Genomic DNA, 19,234 nt, shown 5'->3' with positions numbered 1-19,234 from the left:
ATATATCTATTATTCTATTTTCATACACTTGCACACAAAAAACACTTGAACTTTATACAATTTCACACAAGCACCTTTTTATATATTCGCACACTTGCACTTATATTTCTTGCATCTTTCATACACTTTCACACTTGCACACTTGAATTTGAACTCTCATTTGCATTAATCGACCTCTATGAGGTTTTCCTTTGTTGGCCGCCACAATTCATGTGGTTTGGGACCAAAAGCCTCACAAGAGACATCGTAGAATTTAGGATTGCATTTTCCTTTCCGTTTTGCATTCATATAGTCATATCCAACATGCGATACATACATTGGGTAAAAAATTAGGAAAGGTAAGGTTAAGTCGCGCAACTAGCCTTGGCTAGGTCAAAGGGGTGCCTTGGATTCTATCCTTGCCTTCCCTTTTGTCAAAAGTGACTCCCGAACCTTTTTCTTTGGCTTACGTGGACTAGGAGTCGTTTTTAAAAGGGTTTTACTACTTTGTCTTTAAAAATTTATTTAGGTGACTTGGTACACCTTAATCATTACCAAGTGGCGACTCCAATTTCTCATTCAAAAACCCTTTTTAAAAACTATTTTTTTGGGTCAAATCGTCGCTTTTTCAAGTCCCATATTAGACCCATACCTTTTTCAACTCACAAAAATCATTTTCCAATCAAAATTGAATCAAAAACATCTTTCTCAAATCATTTATTTTTCTTATCAAAAAAATGGGGCGCGACAGTTGGCGACTCCACTGGGGACTTCCTAAGTGGGTCCAAGCATTTTGACTTAACCATTTGTTTCCTTTTTCTACCCTTTCTATGCATGGCATGTGGATATTAGGATTGCATTTTTCATTTTTAGGACCTTTTGTCTTATGTACGTAATCAAACCAATCCCTCGACTCACGAATGAATGTTTACTTCTTATCTCGCGCTTGCATTGCATTTGGGGGAGGGTGTGTCACCTTTAGAGCCTTGCGTGGTTCTCAACCCCTTCCCTCAAAATAGGGAACACTTCATACGTGCACGTTTACTTACTGTTATCCCATTTTATTTTTATTTTTTTCGTGGGCTCTTTCCCACACCGCCTTGTAGGACTAGGAATGGTTTCTCTAGGTATGTGGATGGTGTGCGTTGCGCCCATAGCAATACCTAGGGGACCGCTCGAGCCACTGACCGAGGGTCTTGGGATTGATGACCCATTCCCTTAGGTCTGAAGGCTTGGGGACCTTTTAAGCCTTGTCGAGTCTAGTCGCATTAATGAACCCCAACCTCATGCATCCATATTAGCATTTTCCTAGGTTAGAGTCAGCCTCACCTTTTTTTAAGCACATTAGGCACGAGGGAAGGGGTTCCACCCCTTTTACTTGTTTTTATTGTACTATCAATTGCATTAACCATTTCGTTGTTTTTTGTTTGCATTCATGTGCCTAAGCAATAAGAGGCCTCTTTGGCACTCTTTTAGTGGCCTACCTACTAGATAACTCACATGTTTAAATTTCAGTCATTATACTTAATTTTCAATAAATACAGTTCATTTTAGACCTTTCCCCCGGTGCATTATTTATGTCCTTTAGGCCATATTTGTTATGTATTTACATTGCTTTAATAAATGGCATCATGCATTAAACCTTAGAAGGAATGCCAATTAGGCAATTTCCATGTTAGGGAAGCCAACCCTAATCCCATAGGTATTTAACCCTACTTTTGGGGGATTTTGCACGTCTACTTTTTGCAATTTAACCTAAGGGGTAAAATCCCAAGGTAACTGTATTAAAGTGAAGTCCTCATCCAGATGACGCAGTATCGAATGCTCAACCAAGTCCCCCGAGAGCTGAATCAGTGGAGAAACAACCTATCCTATGAAATTGGGGGGCTATTTCAATATGTGGGACATCTACCAAGCCTGGTCGATATATTACCCAACGTGTCCGCTATTCAAGCACTGATCAATTATTGGGATCCAGATGCCTCGGTTTTCCGATTTGGAATGTGTGAACTCACCCCAACCCTAGAAGAGTTAGAGGGATTATTGCAAATGCCGGGAAAGGGCAGTCCTATGGTATATCCGAGCGGAGGAACCAGAGAGCAGTTTTGCCGATTTTTAGGATTAAGGAGCAATAGTTTAGACCAATACCCCGATGCTAGATCTTGTCCACTGAGGTTTCTATATGACCGATTTGGTGAAAGAGAGTCTTTTGAGCGCCATCAGATTGATTTCTTCATAACAAGGGGGCAATGGGAAGAGAAACGTATGCAAGCTTTTGGTTTGGTTTTGATTAATTTATTACTATTCCCTCAAAGGCATGGAAAGGTGACATTTGCAACCATCAACATGATTCAAAGCCTTTTTCTAGGAATTCGTGGGACAACACCAACTTTGATACCCGTCGTCATGGCAGACATTTTCTCAGCTCTTACCAATTGCCAAAGGAAAGGGGGGTTCTTCTATGCTTCGAATCTGATACTCCAAATGTGGATCATGGAACATTTGGCGAAGAGATTACTAAATCCGTTGGGTTCTTGCCTCCCAGTTGAGAATTGGATTGATTCGCATCGAGAAAGAGTCGGCCGCTACTACCGCGTGATGTCGTCAAGCCAGTTTATCGAAGAGTTCAACAATTTGACGCCAGAAAAGGTGCAGTGGGTTTTAGATTGGACTAAGGTTAGGAACCCAGCTTTTAGGACCACCCAACATGATTTCATTCCTTTAGCTGGAGTCAATGGTCTAGTAGCCTATATTCCGCAAAGGGTTATGAGACAGTTTGGCTACCCGCAAGGTATTCCTATGGTACAAGGGGGTGAAGATCTCAGTTCGGGCACGGTGACCGAGAGCCGAAGCATGGTATTAGAGGCTTGGGGAAATCTGCGAGGGCTTGAAAACTTGCAGTTGGAAATGGTAAACAAAATGGCACCTACAGTTATGCCTGGATACAATGAATGGATCGAGCAAAAGGCAGAACATGATAGGGCAAGGCAACAATCATCATCAGCCAGTCCCGAAGAACAAATGGAGAGGCTAAAAAAAGAGTTGGAGGAATCTCAAGCCCAACTTATAATGGCCAACAGAGCTCTAGAAGATACCCAAGTGCAGCTGAGGAGGGAGAGGAAGAAGAATGAGAAGTTAGAGGAAACCATAGACGCCTTTGATAGGATTAGAGAAGGAGCTCGTAAGCTCAGTTTAGGGAGCTCTAGAGAATCACAAAGTACAAGTCTCTCGAGACATAGGTTACTAAGACCATTGACGAAGTTGTAAAGAAAGTTTGAACCATTCTGCAATATTATGAGAAGCTTTCCATTTTAAAGTTCTAAATTCACTTACAGGTTTGGAAATGGGATTTTACCCCGAAGGCTTGCATCATGCTAGGCCTACCCTTGGCACAAAAAGGGTTCCCCAAATAGGACATGCATCCGAATTGTTCAAATAGTTACTAACTCATGTCTTTTTCTTTTTCTTTTTCTCTTTTGAATAAATTACAGAAATTCAGTAACGATTGGTTTATCTAAAGCAGTCTTTTGCATTCTCAGGTAAATTGTCAAAATAGCTTTTCGGAAAAGCTCCATTATTACGCGATCCCGAAGTAGAGCCCAAAGGAATCGTGTAGACATGAGTACTCAACCAGAATCGTCCGATAAGGCCGTTGCAACTACCCAGCCGGAAGCCGCAAGTCCTGGGGTTCAGTTGACAGAGTTACTCACAAAATTTGGGGAAATGGCATCAGAAATGGCCGCTCAGAAAAAGTTGATTGACGAACTCGTTAGTAGCGGAGTGTAACCTGAGCCTGTACCCGCTACACAACCACAATCCGAACCATTTGTTATTCCTCCATTTCAAACCACGTTTGAGGGAACTTTCAACCCGCAATATGCTTTTACGCAAAATCCTCCTTTCTACCCTCCTTATGGTCAAGGATTTCAGCCTCAAAGCGACCCAAACATGCATTTGAACCCACCAATTTTTTATCAGCCTACCGCAGAGCCCGTCGTGCCGGAGCACACTTTCCAAAATAAGCCTGAAATGGGTGAATCCTCTGCTCCAATTGATATGAAGTTGCTCAAACGTCTAGATCGCTTTGATGAATTTATGAGGAAGAGCCAGGGGTTAAATAAGCAGGGAGTCCTAGATTATGATGAATTGTGCCTTTTTCCGAACGTGCAGTTGCCTGAGGGGTTCAAAACCCCTAAATTTAACAAATATGATGGGACGGGTAATCCCAAGACACATCTCCGACTATTTGCCAACAAATTGGGAAAGCCCGTAGACGATGAGAATTTGCCTTTAAGGTTGTTCCCCGAGAGTCTGGAAGGGGATGCGCTTGACTGGTATTCCAACCTGAAGCTGGAAGACGTGAAAACCTGGATTGATTTGTCTAATGCATTTGTGAGGCAGTACGAGTACAACTGCGAGTTGGCTCCGACCCGAACTATGTTAGAAGGAACGAAAAGGAAGCCTTCTGAGGACCACAAGACCTATGCCAAGAGGTGGAGGAAAATAGCTGCAAAAGTCGAGCCACCAATGACCGAGGATGAAATCATACGTACTTTCATAAAAGCCCATGATCCGCCGTATTTCGAAGAGATTTTCCGTATGACTGGATGTTCGTTTGCTGCAATTGTAAATAAACTTGAGGAGTTTGATGACTTTGTGAGAGCTGGAAAGATTGTCAATGTCTCCGCCCTTAAATCTCAGTTGGATGCTTTACAAGGTCAAGGAAGCAATTTGAAAAAGCCGCCTTTCAAAAAGAAAGAGGGGGATGCAACCTTTATCTGGAACCAAAACCCTTCACCTAGACCCCGATATCAACACAACCCAATCTACCAACCCCATTACCCTTACTACTCAAATTCGCATCCTGTATATACTACCAATATCCACCACCCTTGACCTCGCCCAAGCTATTCAAACCCACCTTCAGCCCCTTTTCAAATTTCCCAACCAAATCCACCCCAAAATCGACCTCGCCCTCCATATAACCCAAGATTTCCTCCACCAAATAGACCTGTTTACAACCATCCTCAATCTCCTGAACATTACAACCGACCCCCTAGCCGTACATTTACCAACCTAGGAAGGCCTCTGGATCAATTGTATGGACAATTAAAGGCTGCCGGGAAAATTGGTACGGTGCCCCCTCCAACCTACCCATATGGCATGCCCGCGTGGTATAACCCGCAAGCCGTCTGTGCTTATCATTCAGGGGCTGCCGGACATTCGACTATTGATTGCAAGGCGCTTAAGCATAAAATCCAATATATGGTTGAAGCCGGGGAGATTGTAATCCGGAAAAGGGAGGAGCAAGGGCCGAACGTAAATAGGAACCCTTTACCGGAACATGCCAATATTATTGGGGTTATTCTAGACGATACGGAGTATATGGAACCAGCCAGAGAATTGGCAAGGGAAGCTGAAGTGTTTGGGGTCACAGACCAACCCTTTGTTATAGAATGGCCATTTGAAGAGGATGAAAAGCCCTTTGTTTTGGATCTCACGCCAGCTGAGAGTGAGTCTTTGGAGCCGGTGGTCATTGAATTCCCGAAGCAGGAACCTGTTTTAAGCCTGCAACAAGTGCCATGGAATTATGATGAACCTGACGTACAGATTGGGGAAAAGTCAATTGCAAAGAAGGAAGTGTCAGTGGTTACCAGATCGGGGAGGATTGCAAGTCCATTTGAAGCTGCCATTCCGATTCAAGCAAATAACTCCGAGCTGCCCGTTAAACCAACAATCACCGAGAAAGAAGCCTTGGATTTTCTTAAGAGACTTCAGAGAAGTGAGTACAATGTAGTTGAGAAGCTGAGCAAGTCGCCTGCCCAGATATCCATGTTGGATCTACTCTTTTCTTCAGATATGCATAGGGACGCGCTGATCAAGGTGTTGACCAAAGCTCAAATCCCTAAGAACATTTCAGTTGATAATTTCTCACACGTGGTTGGGAACGTATTATTCACCAAACAAATCACTTTCTCTGACGAGAAATTGCCGGCGGAAGGCATTGGACATAACAAGGCCCTGTGCATAGTTGTAAGGTGCAACGGAAAAATGCTGCCGAAGGTATTGATTGATAATGGATCCGCTCTTAATATATGTCTTTGGAGTACCTTGGAAAAGTTAGGATTGCAAGACGTCAAGCTGAGGCCTTCAGGGACCATAGTCCGAGGTTTTGATGGAGCGCAAAGAGAGCCAATAGGAGAAATTGATTTAGTAGTTGAGATGGGACCCGCGCAGTTTCAAATAACCTGCCAAGTTATGCACTTTCCTAGTGTTTACAACGTTTTGCTTGGCAGGCCATGGATTCACAAGTCTGGGGCTGTGCCTTCTTCATTGCATCAATTGCTGAAGTTTGTAGTAAATGACAAGCTGATAACTATATTTGCCGAGGAGGATTGCCTTGTAATCACCGATTCTGGGTCAAAAGAGGATGGAGGCCGAAACGTCACCATGACTCCTCATAGCACAGCTGATATCGTCTCTGTAAGTTGGATCACAAACGCGGAGCAAGCTCTACCAAAGGCCAGTGTCATGATGGCTAAAGAAATGATCCGTGGAGGCTATGAATTTGACAAAGGGCTGGGACGAGATTTGCAAGGAATTCTGAAGCCAGTGGAGATAGTGGAGAAAAAGGATTCATTTGGTTTAGGGTTCCGACCAACTGCTAAGGATATCAGAGAAATGAAGGAACGTAAGAAAGCGGAAAAAGAAGGAAGGCAAAGGGCTCTTGACATTCCACCCCTGTATTATACTTTCCCACGACCAGCCGAGGTGATCATGTCAGAAATCAACCCAGTTGACGAAATTGAAGCAAGTTTGGCCCAATTGTTCGTTGGGGCAACATTTGAAGATAGTGTTCCAGGCGAAGCTGAATTTCCTGACATCCCCGAAGGATCAATTCCCAATTGGACAGCCGAGTCCCTGCCCGTTCGGAAGGAGTTTCGGTAAACTGAAAGGGGTTTATCATTCATGTGAATTCATGAAAATACCTTTGCATCTGTAAATAGCCAATGAAAACAATTTTCCTTTTAACTAACGTTTGTGCATGTAAATATTGTTAAGTTTTCATTTCCATTTGCTTTCAATCAAAGGTTTTATGAAAATGCACAAGTTGTTCTTGTCATTGTTGTGTTGTTTATTCGCTTGTTTATATTCATATTGCTTGTTCATTTGTTTGTTGTATGCTTATTTGCTTATTATCCCACATTCGTTAATTCTTTCAGATGGCCAAAAATAAAACTATTTGACCCTTTGGATATCACAGTTCTGGAATACGATAATGGCAATCTCTATATCACTCACGACTTGGAGGTCTGTGAATCCGAACTCCAAAGCGAGAGTGATAATGAGGAGGTATTCGATTCTTTTGCAAAGGACTTTGAACAATATGAGGAAAAACCAAAACCGAACCTGGAAGAAACAGAAAAGGTTAACATTGGCACTGAGGATGAAGTTAAGGAGGTGCAGATTAGTATGCACTTGAATGAGAAGCAGAAAAAGGAGATGCTTGAATTTTTGACTATGTTCCAAGATGTCTTTGCATGGTCCTATGATGATATGACTGGCATTTCAACTGATGTGGTAGTGCATAGGTTACCCACAGACCCTTCTTTTCCACCCGTAAAACAAAAACCCAGAAAATTCAAACCAGATATAAGCCTCAAAATAAAAGAGCAAATTGAAAAACAGCTCAAAACCAACATTATCATTGTTTCCCATTACCCAATTTGGCTTTCAAATCCTGTCCCTGTTCCAAAAAAGAGTGGAGAGGTGAGAGTTTGTGTTGACTATAGAGACCTTAATAAAGCCAGTCCTAAAGATGATTTTCCTCTACCAAATATTCACATTCTCTTAGACAATACTGCCGGACACGAGATTGAATCCTTTTGTGATTGTTTTGCTGGCTACCACCAAATTTTGATGGCAGAAGAGGATAGGGAGAAGACTGCTTTCATTACCCCTTGGGGTACCTTTTGCTACCGAGTCATACCTTTCGGTTTAAAGAATGCTGGAGCAACGTATCAGAGGACCATGACAACCCTATTTCATGATATGATCCACCGGGAGATGGAGGTCTACGTGGATGACATCATAATCAAGTCTAAGAGGGCAGAGGACCATTTGGTTGATTTGAAGAAGTTATTCAAAAGATTGCGGAAGTACAATTTGAAGTTAAATCCTGCGAAATGCGCCTTTGGAGCACCTGCGGGTAAGCTGTTGGGATTCATTGTTAGCAAGAAGGGCATAGGAATAGATCCAGCAAAAATCAAAGCAATTCGAGATATGCCGGAGCCAAAAACTCAGAAGGACGTGAAAAGTTTCTTAGGGAAGATCAATTTTATTGGGAGGTTCATTGCCCAATTAACTGCCACATGTGAGCCGTTGTTCAAATTATTGAGAAAGAATGTGCCGTTGTATTGGAATGAGGAGTGCCAACAGGCTTTTGACAAGATTAAAGATTATTTGTTGCATCCACCAGTCTTAGTGCCGCCCAAACCGGGCCGACCTTTGATTATGTATTTATCTGTACTCGATGGAACAGTAGGGTGTGTTCTAGGTTAGCACGATGACTCTGGAAGGAAAGAACAAGCCATTTACTATCTAAGCAAGAAGTTCACGCAGTACGAGGCTAATTATTCATTCATTGAGAAAAGCTGCTGTGCATTGGCCTGGGCAGCCCAAAAGTTGAGACCCTACCTGTTGAGCCATACCACTTATCTTATTTCCCGATCTGATCCTTTGAAGTATCTTTTGGAGAAGCCGATGTTGACTGGGCATCTGGCGAAATGGCAGATAATTCTCTCAGAGTTCGATATTGTTTTCACTTCACAAAAAGCTGTCAAGGGGCAAGCTATAGCTGATCATTTGGCGGAAAATCCAAGGGATGATGATTATCAGCCACTTCATACCTATTTCCCTGATGAGAAAGTTTTATTCGTAGGCGCTACAGATGATATAAGTGACCAAAACCCTGAATGGCGACTTTTCTTCGATGGAGCTTCGAATTCTCTCGGAGTTGGAATTGGAGCCGTTTTGGTTTCACCCGAAGGGAAGCATTACCCTGCCGCTGCCAAATTGCAATTTGCCTGCACAAACAACATGGCTGAATATGAAGCCTGTATTTTTTGTCTCAAAATGGCTTTAGAAATGGAAATCAAAGAGTTGATAGCTTTCAGTGATTCAGATTTGCTCGTGCATCAAACCTTGAAACAGTGGATAACCAAAGATTCAAAAATTCTGCCCTACCATTGCAGTCTGGTCATTCTGGCCAAGTAATTTCAAAATTTGGAGTTCAGACATCTTCCACTTGCCCGAAACGCATTTGCCGATGCTTTGGCCACTTTAGCTTCTATGATCTAATATCCTGATGAATTGAGGATCGAGCCAATTCCGATTCAACTTCAAGACAAACCTGCCCACTGTTGGGTTGTAGACAAGTCCTCCGATAATGTTCCGTGGTATACCGATCTTAAGGAATTTCTAAAAACTGGGTCCTATCCTCTGCATGCTAGTACAAAGGACAAGAGTTTTCTGCGTAGAATGGCTTCAAAATTTTTCTTGAATGGAGAAGTGTTGTACAAAAGAACCTCAGATTTGAACCTTTTAAGGTGCATTGATGAAGATGAAGCTCAATATATGATGAAAGAAGTGCATAGTGGCGTTTGTGGACCTCACATGAATGACCATTTGCTAGCGAAGAAAATCATGAGAACCGGATACTTCTGGCTTACTATGGAGCAGGATTGTATAGATTTTGTCCGGAGATGTATAAAATGTCAAATGCATGGTGATATTATACGTGCTCCACCCACTGAATTGCATAGCATGACCGCCCCGTTGCCCTGTTCAATGTGGGGTATGGACGTGATTGGTACAATCGATCCTCCCGCTTCAAATGGACATCGATTTATATTGGTGGCGATTGAGTACTTCACTAAATGGGTTGAAGATGAATCATTCAAACATGTCACGAAGAAGGTAGTTGCCAGTTTCTTGAGAGATCGCATCATCTGTCGCTTTGGAGTACCCGAAACGCTTATCACAGACAATGCCAAGAATCTGAACAATGACATGGTAGATGGACTATGCGAGCAATTCAAGATCAGACACCGCAATTCTGCCATTTATAGGCCACAAATGAATGGAGCTGTAGAAGCCGCAAACAAAAATTTGAAGAAGATTATCCGCAAAATGACGGAAAGGCACCGCGATTGGCATGAAAAGTTGCCCTATGCATTAATGGCGTATTGGACTTCTATCCGGACATCGACTGGGGCAACGCCGTATTCACTCATGTATGGGATGGAAGCTGTATTACCAGCTGAGGTTGAAATTCCGTCGCTACGAATCCTTATGGAAGCTAAATTGGAAGAGGCTGATTGGATCAAGCAGCGCCATGAGCAATTGACTTTGATCGATGAAAAGCGATTCAATGCTATCTGTCATGGTCAGTGCTATCAGAAACGTGTGGCCCGGGCTTACAACAAAAAGTCCATCGGCGGGCATTTGAAGAAGGTGATAAGGTACTGAAGCGGATTTTGTCGATGCAAGATGAAGCTAAAGGCAAATTTGCTCCAAATTGGCAAGGGCCGTTCATTGTCCAAAAGGTATTACCTGGCGGAGCTCTTATTTTGGCCGAAATGGATGGACGGACATTCCCTCAACCCATCAACTCAGATATGTGCAAAAAGTTTTTCATTTGATCACGTAAATTTTCTTTAGAAATTCATGCAAATGGCGAAATGCAAGTCATTTTTGTTGTTTAAATTAATTAATTAGTCAAAAAAAAAATACCGCAGCATGCACGCTGCAAAAAATTGCAGCGTGCAAAGGACAGCCACGAAGCATCATCGGATGGCTGGAGGTGAAGGTAAGGACAGGCCCTTCATCCTCACCATTCGAGAGAGGGTTTTATAGATTGGAGTTCCATATAAAAGGCAACAAGAAGCAGCGGCTGCAGGGAGGGTTTTTTCAGAAAAAGAGTGAACGGCTGTAGACAGAAAACAAGAGAGAACGGAGAGGTTTTTGGGTGAACGGCTAAGGAAAACTGAGAAGCAGAAAACCAGAAGGCTACAAAGAGATTGGAGAAAACTTCAAGGAGAAAGCTGAGAGAGGGCCGAGAGTAAGAAAGGGCTGGGATATTGGAGAAAGGACTGGAGTAGCGTGGAAGGGCTAGAGAGAAAGCGAAAGGAAAGGAACAACCGAGGGAGAGGGAGCTGACGGCTGAGTGGCTCCAGGAAGAATCTGAATAGCAAGAAAGAAAGAAAAAGGTTTCTGGTTCGTTGGAACAAAGAAAAAGAGTCCAGAGGTACAGCTACAAGAGAGTCAGAGAGACAAAGATTTCATCTTTTGGAATACATCAAGCTTCGGTCAAGCATTAAAGGTAACATTTTTTACTTTGGACTGGATTATAAGTTGCTCAATCATGTTTGAATGCTGAAAGTCTTGGTCTTTACACTTGATTACGTCCTCCATGCGAGTTTCTATCCATGAATCTGGTTTGAGTTGGGAGGAGAAGGGATTGACGTTTAGCTGTGTTTGTGCTTAGTGTTCATGGCTGTTTCTTTTGGTGGTCTTTATGCACAATCTGAGTTTGTGGGCTGGCTAGGCTCTGAATTCCATTGTTAGATTAGAAAAGGGAAATAGTGGCTAAAGAATGTGTTTTTTAGCTTGCCGAATGTGTCTATTGCATGATTTGTTTGGTTGGATTCCTGCAGCAGTAGTGGGTATGATTGCATTTTCATTTGAATTCATGTTTCATGGCGTCTTCCCGCATGGTTGAAAGTCAGAAATTGCAGGAATTTCTGGAGTTTGTTGATAGATTTGATTGCAGAAAGTTTACCTCTTCCATAACTTACATGAAGTTGGCTGCAACAAGCTAAAAGCCTTTGGTTTGTTGCAGCCAAATGGGTCAATTTCTGTGGTCTTTGTCTTTCGCTGGTTTAAGCTTGGAGTTCATGATGTCTTTGATCTTTGGCTAAATGCATCCTGGACATGTTAGCTGCAGGTTACATTTTTTCTGTTGAGAATTGCATTTCCTGCCATGATAATGAACCAAACCTGGAAAATTCCAGCAAGCTTTGATTGCAGAATGTTCGTTGCCTTGCATGAATTCCTTGATAAGTTAACATAGTTTCCTTATATGATTTTTGCTTGCTTGGGTTATGGTAGTTGTGCAGTTGTTAGTTAGTCCAAAGCTTAGAAGATTGATTAAGAAGTTTTCTAATCTATTCTTGGGTACCGAGGCTTCTAAGCTTGGGAAGCAAATTGAAAAAGCTTGCTGCACTCTTTCTTCTTTTGCTGTTTTGATCTTCATTCCACCCTTGATGATCAGCTCCCTTTCTTGATTCAATCATGTAATGAAACTGCATGTTTAGTGAATGATGGATAGGTAGGATCTTGGTGCTGAATAAATCTGGTTTGCATGATTGAAATGAATAGAAAAAGCTGCGGCTAAAGTAGTTTTTCTTTGCAGAAAATTTTTAGATTTACATATTCCCATTCTAAGTTTTTCTTTTCTTTCTTGGCTTGTTTGAATGCTGAGTTCCGTGAGTTCATTGTTTGGGATTAAGGCTTTGATGTTGGGTTGGGATATGAACTGGGTTGTGATGGAAAATTGCATTGGAATGAACACCACAATTGTAGCCAAGATGTGTTTTTTAAAATTGTGGTAACCGGGCACCTGTGGTGGAAGTTCTTGTTCAATGCACCTGAATTTGTAATTTGATTTTCACCTTGAGATCTTTCTTTTGCATGTTAATATTATGCCTTAGTGATGAGTTGAGTTTGGATTGGCAAACAAATGGGTTTTTGTGCTTTTTCTGGTATGAATACGCATGGTTTGAAGCTGTCCAAGCTTGCGGCAGAAATTTGCAGAAGTAAAAAAAAAATTTCAGTTTTCTACGTAGCATGCATGAAATGTGTTCTAAAGTTTGCGCTTTAACCCCTCAAGTTTCCCCTTATGCCACTATGACCCAGAAATTTGAGAAAATTAATCAATTTGGTCCCTATGATTTTGCAGCAATGTCACAAGGACCCAATTACATTCCATGTTCTTGCAATTAGGTCCTAAGGTGTTTGCATTTGAATCATTAATTGATCTTTATTATTTTGGGGACCTTTGAAGCTCTTTGATGATTCATTTTGACGTTGATTGTGATTGATTAGTGGTCATTATTGGGTCCTAGAAATGCAAGTTTAAACCATTCATAGACCTTCATTCACTCTTGGATTCTTGAGATATAATGTTTGCTTGGACTTTATTTTTTTACTTGGGGACCTTTGAGTTTTTTAAATGCTTCAATTAGGTTCAAATGATTTGAGTAGTGCTTGCATTTGGGTCTTTAGTAGATGTTATGCTTGGAGGTTGGATGATCATGCCTTTGCTTGGTCTTTAATTAGCTTTTTACTTCATTAAGTTGCCATTGGGGGGAAAATTTGATGTTTTGGTGGATTCCAATTGTTTTGTTTATATCTTATAACTAAATTGGTGCGTTAATCCTTTGCTTTGAATGGTTTTAGCATATGTTATCCCGTTAGTTGGTGACTTAGCCCAGTTTAAGTCTCGGCCATTTAACACTACAAAAGGGAGCGGTATAATTCCTTTTATCTTTTTTTTTTTGTTTCTCTTATGTGACTCAACGTGCTAAGTGAATTGCATATCTACTTTGCTTTCCTAGTTTTTCTATAATTACTTTTACTTATGTCATTTACTTTTTGTTTTCATTAAGTTATTCTTTTAATGGGGTATGTGTACACCTCTTGGCTTGTAATAGATAGGGCTGTGGTGAGCAATTTGGTCCATTTTCCCTTTCCCCTTTTGTTTTAGTTAGTGAATGTAATAGGTTCATTAGCTTGGTTGCATGCCTACGTGTTAAGTGTTAATTTGCTTTGTTAGGGCCTTGCATCTAGTCGAGCATGCTAAATGTTATGTGCTCTGTGTTTATGAGTGTTTGGCATGTCTACTCGTTTTCCATAGCCGTGAATGAATGTGATGGATGAATGTACGTTTCCGCTAGTCCAACGCTAGTCGGAATTCATAGAATGGGCTAGTCCAACGCTAGACCCTTAGGGATTTCCCCTCGTTAGTACATCATTTGCTTGTTCACCACATATCACGCATTTTCCTTAGTTTTATCATTTGGCATGATCCTCGAACCCCTTTTCCCCTCATTTTAGGTGTTGCATCCCATGCTAGCTATAGGGTTCATTTTGTGTGAGTGTCCCCTTCCGATAAGGGAAACGAGCGAGTGTGGCTACTCGATAGCCTTAGCACGCTAGTTTCGCCTTCTAATCAAAGGGAAAATCGAAGTCGAAAAGTTAGGAGTCCTTCCCGTACCCGATTTGTTGCATTCCTCTAGGGTCATACTTTCATTTTATCACATCCATACACTTTTAACCACAATTTTGCACATTTCTCAAACCATACTTTTTTACTACATTTTACCTATCACTTGCTTATTTTCACTTCACAAATGAAATTCCACTTTACCTTATATATCTATTATTCTATTTTCATACACTTGCACACAAAAAACACTTGAACTTTATACAATTTCACACAAGCACCTTTTTATATATTCGCACACTTGCACTTATATTTCTTGCATCTTTCATACACTTTCACACTTGCACACTTGAATTTGAACTCTCATTTGCATTAATCGACCTCTATGAGGTTTTCCTTTTTTGGCCGCCACAATTCATGTGGTTTGGGACCAAAAGCCTCACAAGAGACATCGTAGAATTTAGGATTGCATTTTCCTTTCCGTTTTGCATTCATATAGTCATATCCAACATGCGATACATACATTGGGTAAAAAATTAGGAAAGGTAAGGTTAAGTCGCGCAACTAGCCTTGGCTAGGTCAAAGGGGTGCCTTGGATTCTATCCTTGCCTTCCCTTTTGTCAAAAGTGACTCCCGAACCTTTTTCTTTGGCTTACGTAGACTTGGAGTCGTTTTTAAAAGGGTTTTACTACTTTGTCTTTAAAAATTTATTTAGGTGACTTGGTACACCTTAATCATTACCAAGTGGCGACTCCAATTTCTTATTCAAAAACCCTTTTTAAAAACTATTTTTTTGGGTCAAATCGTCGCTTTTTCAAGTCCCATATTAGACCCATACCTTTTTCAACTCACAAAAATCATTTTCCAATCAAAATTGAATCAAAAACATCTTTCTCAAACCATTTATTTTTCTTATCAAAAAAAATGGGGCGCGACACCGTTTAAGGCGTTCTTGGAGGCGTTGAAAAGCTAAGACAAAGTACTAAAACTTTCATATTTTGGTAAATGGCTAAAACTGTGAGAACCCGTAATTTTCTTAGTTGCTAGGTTTTATTTTCTTTTAATTGCACGTTTTTTCACATTTTCTTATTTGGAAAATCTTAAAAATAATTTTTATGTGTAAATATGGTTTTTAAATCATTTTTCTAGTATCACATAGTTTTTGAAAAAATTAAGAGTATATATTGGACGTGGGACCCACTAGTGCGAAAAGTTTGGAAAAATTCGGCCAGTTCGGTTAAGTTTTGGATACTGGGTTTAATTTATCGGTTGTTAAGAGATAATTAGAAGTTATCTAGATGGATTATCATTGGAGAGACAAAAGGATAGAGATGTATTAATTAGAGTGACAAGTGTCACCATAAGATTAATTCTTACTTTTGACTTACTGTTCATCCTTTTACCATTTACTAAATAAACCCAAAAATTGACCAACAATTCACCATTTTCTCCAAGCCTTGGCCGACTCTCTCTCTCAAGAAAACAAGGGAAGAAAACTCTCCAACTTCCTAGCTCTACTCTTGCTCAAATCCACCAAAACAACCATTTAATCTTGCAATTGTTCCATAAAACCCCTTCACTTAGTGATTGTGAGGTGATTGGTGAAGTTGTTTGGAAGCTTAAGGTGCCAAGTGGTCTCTGTAGACACCAAATTTTTTTTTTTTTTAACTTTATTGGCTTAATTAATTTAATTTTAGCTTTATTTGTTTTGATTTTAGGGTTTTCATTTCATTTTATTTATTTATTTGTTTATTTTATTATTGCTATTTATTTTATTTTTGCTCTAGTTTATTTTTGTCTTCATATTAAAATTCAGAAAAAACAAGAAAAAAAAGTCAAAAAGGTCAAAAAGAAAAGAAAAATTGACAAGTGGAAACTTGCATGTGGGACAAGTATCCCTTCTTATTTTTTAACAACACATCACTTAGGGAGGGGGAGATTGAGACACTTGTAGGTTGCTGATTTGAAAAAAAAGGGAAAAAGGAAGGGAGGCGGATGAAAAGAAAAGGGGGAAAAGAGCTACGATGGGCAAAGAGGAAAAAAAATGAGAAATGGAGGCTGGGGAAACAAGAGAAAACAGAACAAGAAAGGTGGAAAAGGGTTTCGGGGGGACGGAGAGCTAGAGGAGGAAAAAAATTTCTGAGAGCGGGGTGGAGAGAAAAAACAGAGAAGGAACGGCTGATGAAGCAAGATTGAGCGGCAGCTGGAGTTTTGAGAGGGCGGTGGAGAAAAACAAGAGAAATGAGGAGGAAGAAACAGAAGATAGGGGAAAAAGATGGAAGATTATGGGAAGAGTTCTTCAGTTGTGAGGCAGAGAAAGGAAGACCGAGAGGGTTGAGAAAAGGCAGAGGGAGCAAAAGAAGGGGCAAAGCTCCTAATTTTCAGTCGGCCGCAAATCAGAACACTTTCCCAATGACTTATCCCGGCAAATGCCTTCAGCCGAATTATCAGCTCAAAATCTGCAGCTAATGGGCACTTTATCAAACACCTTACAAAAGCTAGAGTGATTTACGTCCGATCCCCTGCTGCAACAGCCCGACCGCTAGCTGGAGAATCAAAATTCAATAGCCTTCCACCGTCACAATCAAGTCCAAAGGAAACAACTCAACCGCACAAGAAGCCGCGCCAGGAAACCTCCTCCTCCACCGTTTTATCGTCAGTTCCATAAATAGCAGCGTTTGTCATAGCCGAACGGAAATCGATCGGAGCCACCATCGCGCCATCTGCCCATTGCTCCCTCCGTCGACCACCACCAGCGCCACCACCGTCCAGCTTCGATTCAACTTCAGAAACTAAGAGCACTGTAAGTTGTTCTCTTTAAATTTCAGCTCTCTCTTCAAACTCTCGAAGCCTGTCTTTTCGTGATTTGGTTCATGGCAGTTTTTCTTGTTGGGTTATTCATGATGGTAGAATATGCATGCTTTCTGTGTTTGTTTGGGCTGCGTTTCCTTGGATTTCTGATAATTTTGGGGTTGATTATGACCCCAATCGAGCCGAGATTCGATGATGTTTTTTATGCACTTTTAGTGTTTGATAAAATGCCCGAATGGAGATTTTGAACCAAAAGAAGAAATTTGTATCCTTTTTCCGTGTGCGTTTAAGAGAAAATCTGGCCAGCTCAAAGCTGGCCAGAATCCGCACGATTGTTAGTTGCAGAGGGTTACTTTGGATTGCTGAGGAAGAAGATGCATCGTGAGCTTGAATGAAAATTTTTAACAAATTACATTTTGACCCCCAAATTTTTGAATAATTGCACTAAGGCCCAACAACTTCTGCAAATAAATCATTTTTTATGTTTTAAGTGTGCTTTTTAGTTAATTAATTCTGGATTCTGGAATGAAATTAGACTTTAAAGATTTTTAGCTCACCTATTAGTTTTGTTGGGTTTGGTAAAATAAAAGAGGAATTGGTTGTGGCTATTTGTTTGGGCTACTTGGAACTGGGTTTGGTTTTTTTTCATTCGGGTTTGCCTTGGGCTGAAGGATTAAAGCCCATCAGTTGTTGGTTTATTTTTGGGGTCAGAATAGTGGACTGGCCCATTCCATTTACCTTGGACTTTCGTTTGGATTTGGGAAGTTTTGGCCCAAACAAATAAAGGAAATGGCCCAATGGCATGAGCCATTAAGAAATCTACAAATGAATTTACAAATCAGTCCCTATACTCCTAATTAATTAAACTATGACCCTAAGACCTTTTAATGTCTTTCAATTGGGTCCTTAATTTAATTGCAAATGGGTCCCTAAACATTTATTTTCTTTAATTTTTGGCCCCAAAACTTTGTTAATGTTTGCAATCAAGTCTTTTATTCTTTTGACTTCTTGAATGGGGGTTGTTTATATGATTTTATTGATTCAATTTCACGATTCATTTTTATCTTTTGAGATTATTCGTTAATTAAAATGATGACTTGACCTTTTCTTTGTATTTTGGAGGGCAAATAAGTGATTTCACTTCATTAGGGCCCCAATTCAAGGGAGGTACACCCTTTCCCTCATTTCTTACTTTATTTGTTTCTACGTGCCTTATGTGCCTTTACATGCTTAATTGCTTGCTTTTGGAATTATTTATTTATTTATTTATTCGCTTTATTTATTTTTAATTTGGCATATTTATTTCATTCAATTTTGATTATTTGAAAGGCACTTGAATGCCAAAGTTGTAATAGTTAGGTTATTATTTCATTCCGTTTCCCCTCTTAGATTGTAGTAGGCTTCCCAGAATGTAATAGTTAGGGCCTTATTTGCTTTATTTGCCTTATGTGTGTATTGCATGTCTATGTGCTACGTGTTACCGCTTTCTTAGGGTCTTGCATCTAGATATCATGCTTATGTGTTATGTGCTATATGTGATATATGTGTTTACATGCTTTTATTAGCTCTTACATGATTTAGCTGATTGTAACCGACGCGTGACGTCACCACACTAGTCCAATGCTAGTTGTGGTCATTTTCTCGAAATTCACGCTAGTCCAACGCTAGTTGTGGCTCATTTGTTCCGATTTTTCACTAGTCCAATGCTAGTAAGAATCCATAGACATGGGCTAGTCCAATGCTAGACCCTTAGGGACCTCCCTTGCTAGATCATGTTTGTATGATTACATTACACTTCATGCATATTTTTCCATTCTTTAGGATCTTTATCATTTTTCACATAATATTTTTCCTTAATAAAATATCCCCATACCCCTTTGTATGAAACATGACATTAGACTTGCATTTCATCTAAGCATTAGAATTAGGTTAGATCATTTGCTTGATTAGATAGGGAAACCCCTTAGATATGGGATATGGACGAGTTTGGTTTCTCTAGGCTTAGCACGCTCGTATTCCCTCTATTAAAGGGAACATTGAAAGCCAACGAACATTAGTCCCCCGTACCCGACATGATGCATTCCTTTAGGTCTTACACATTTGTATATTATTATTTTCTTTACTTTTTCTTTCTTTCGAGTCTCATGACTTGCATTA

General features: G+C 40.5%; 1 protein-coding gene across 1 annotated transcript; it reads left to right on the top strand.

The window, feature by feature from the left end:
• The first annotated feature begins 5,142 nt into the window (after positions 1-5,142).
• LOC140037898 (uncharacterized) lies at positions 5,143-12,326 on the top strand. Its single transcript, XM_072083057.1, has 3 exons — positions 5,143-6,750; positions 11,882-11,975; positions 12,151-12,326. Exons 1-3 carry the CDS (start codon positions 5,143-5,145, stop codon positions 12,324-12,326), a joined length of 1,878 nt encoding a protein of 625 aa, XP_071939158.1.
• The last annotated feature ends 6,908 nt before the right edge of the window (positions 12,327-19,234 follow it).

This window comes from Coffea arabica, chromosome 3c (assembly GCF_036785885.1).
Source record: "Coffea arabica cultivar ET-39 chromosome 3c, Coffea Arabica ET-39 HiFi, whole genome shotgun sequence".
NCBI lineage: Eukaryota > Viridiplantae > Streptophyta > Magnoliopsida > Gentianales > Rubiaceae > Coffea > Coffea arabica.
The sequence above is the reverse complement of the archived record's forward strand: the minus strand, read 5'-3'. Positions and strand labels throughout refer to the sequence as shown.

What these genes read in the sequence shown, in the direction of transcription:
- LOC140037898 (XM_072083057.1), top strand. Translation starts at nt 5,143, where the DNA reads ATGCCCGCGTGGTATAACCCGCAAGCCGTCTGTGCTTATCATTCAGGG. An exon ending in CTTTCCCACGACCAGCCGAG is followed by an intron (nt 6,751 to 11,881) that starts GTGATCATGTCA and finishes GGTTTGTTGCAG; the next exon opens with CCAAATGGGTCAATTTCTGT. An exon ending in GCTAAATGCATCCTGGACAT is followed by an intron (nt 11,976 to 12,150) that starts GTTAGCTGCAGG and finishes GGGTTATGGTAG; the next exon opens with TTGTGCAGTTGTTAGTTAGT.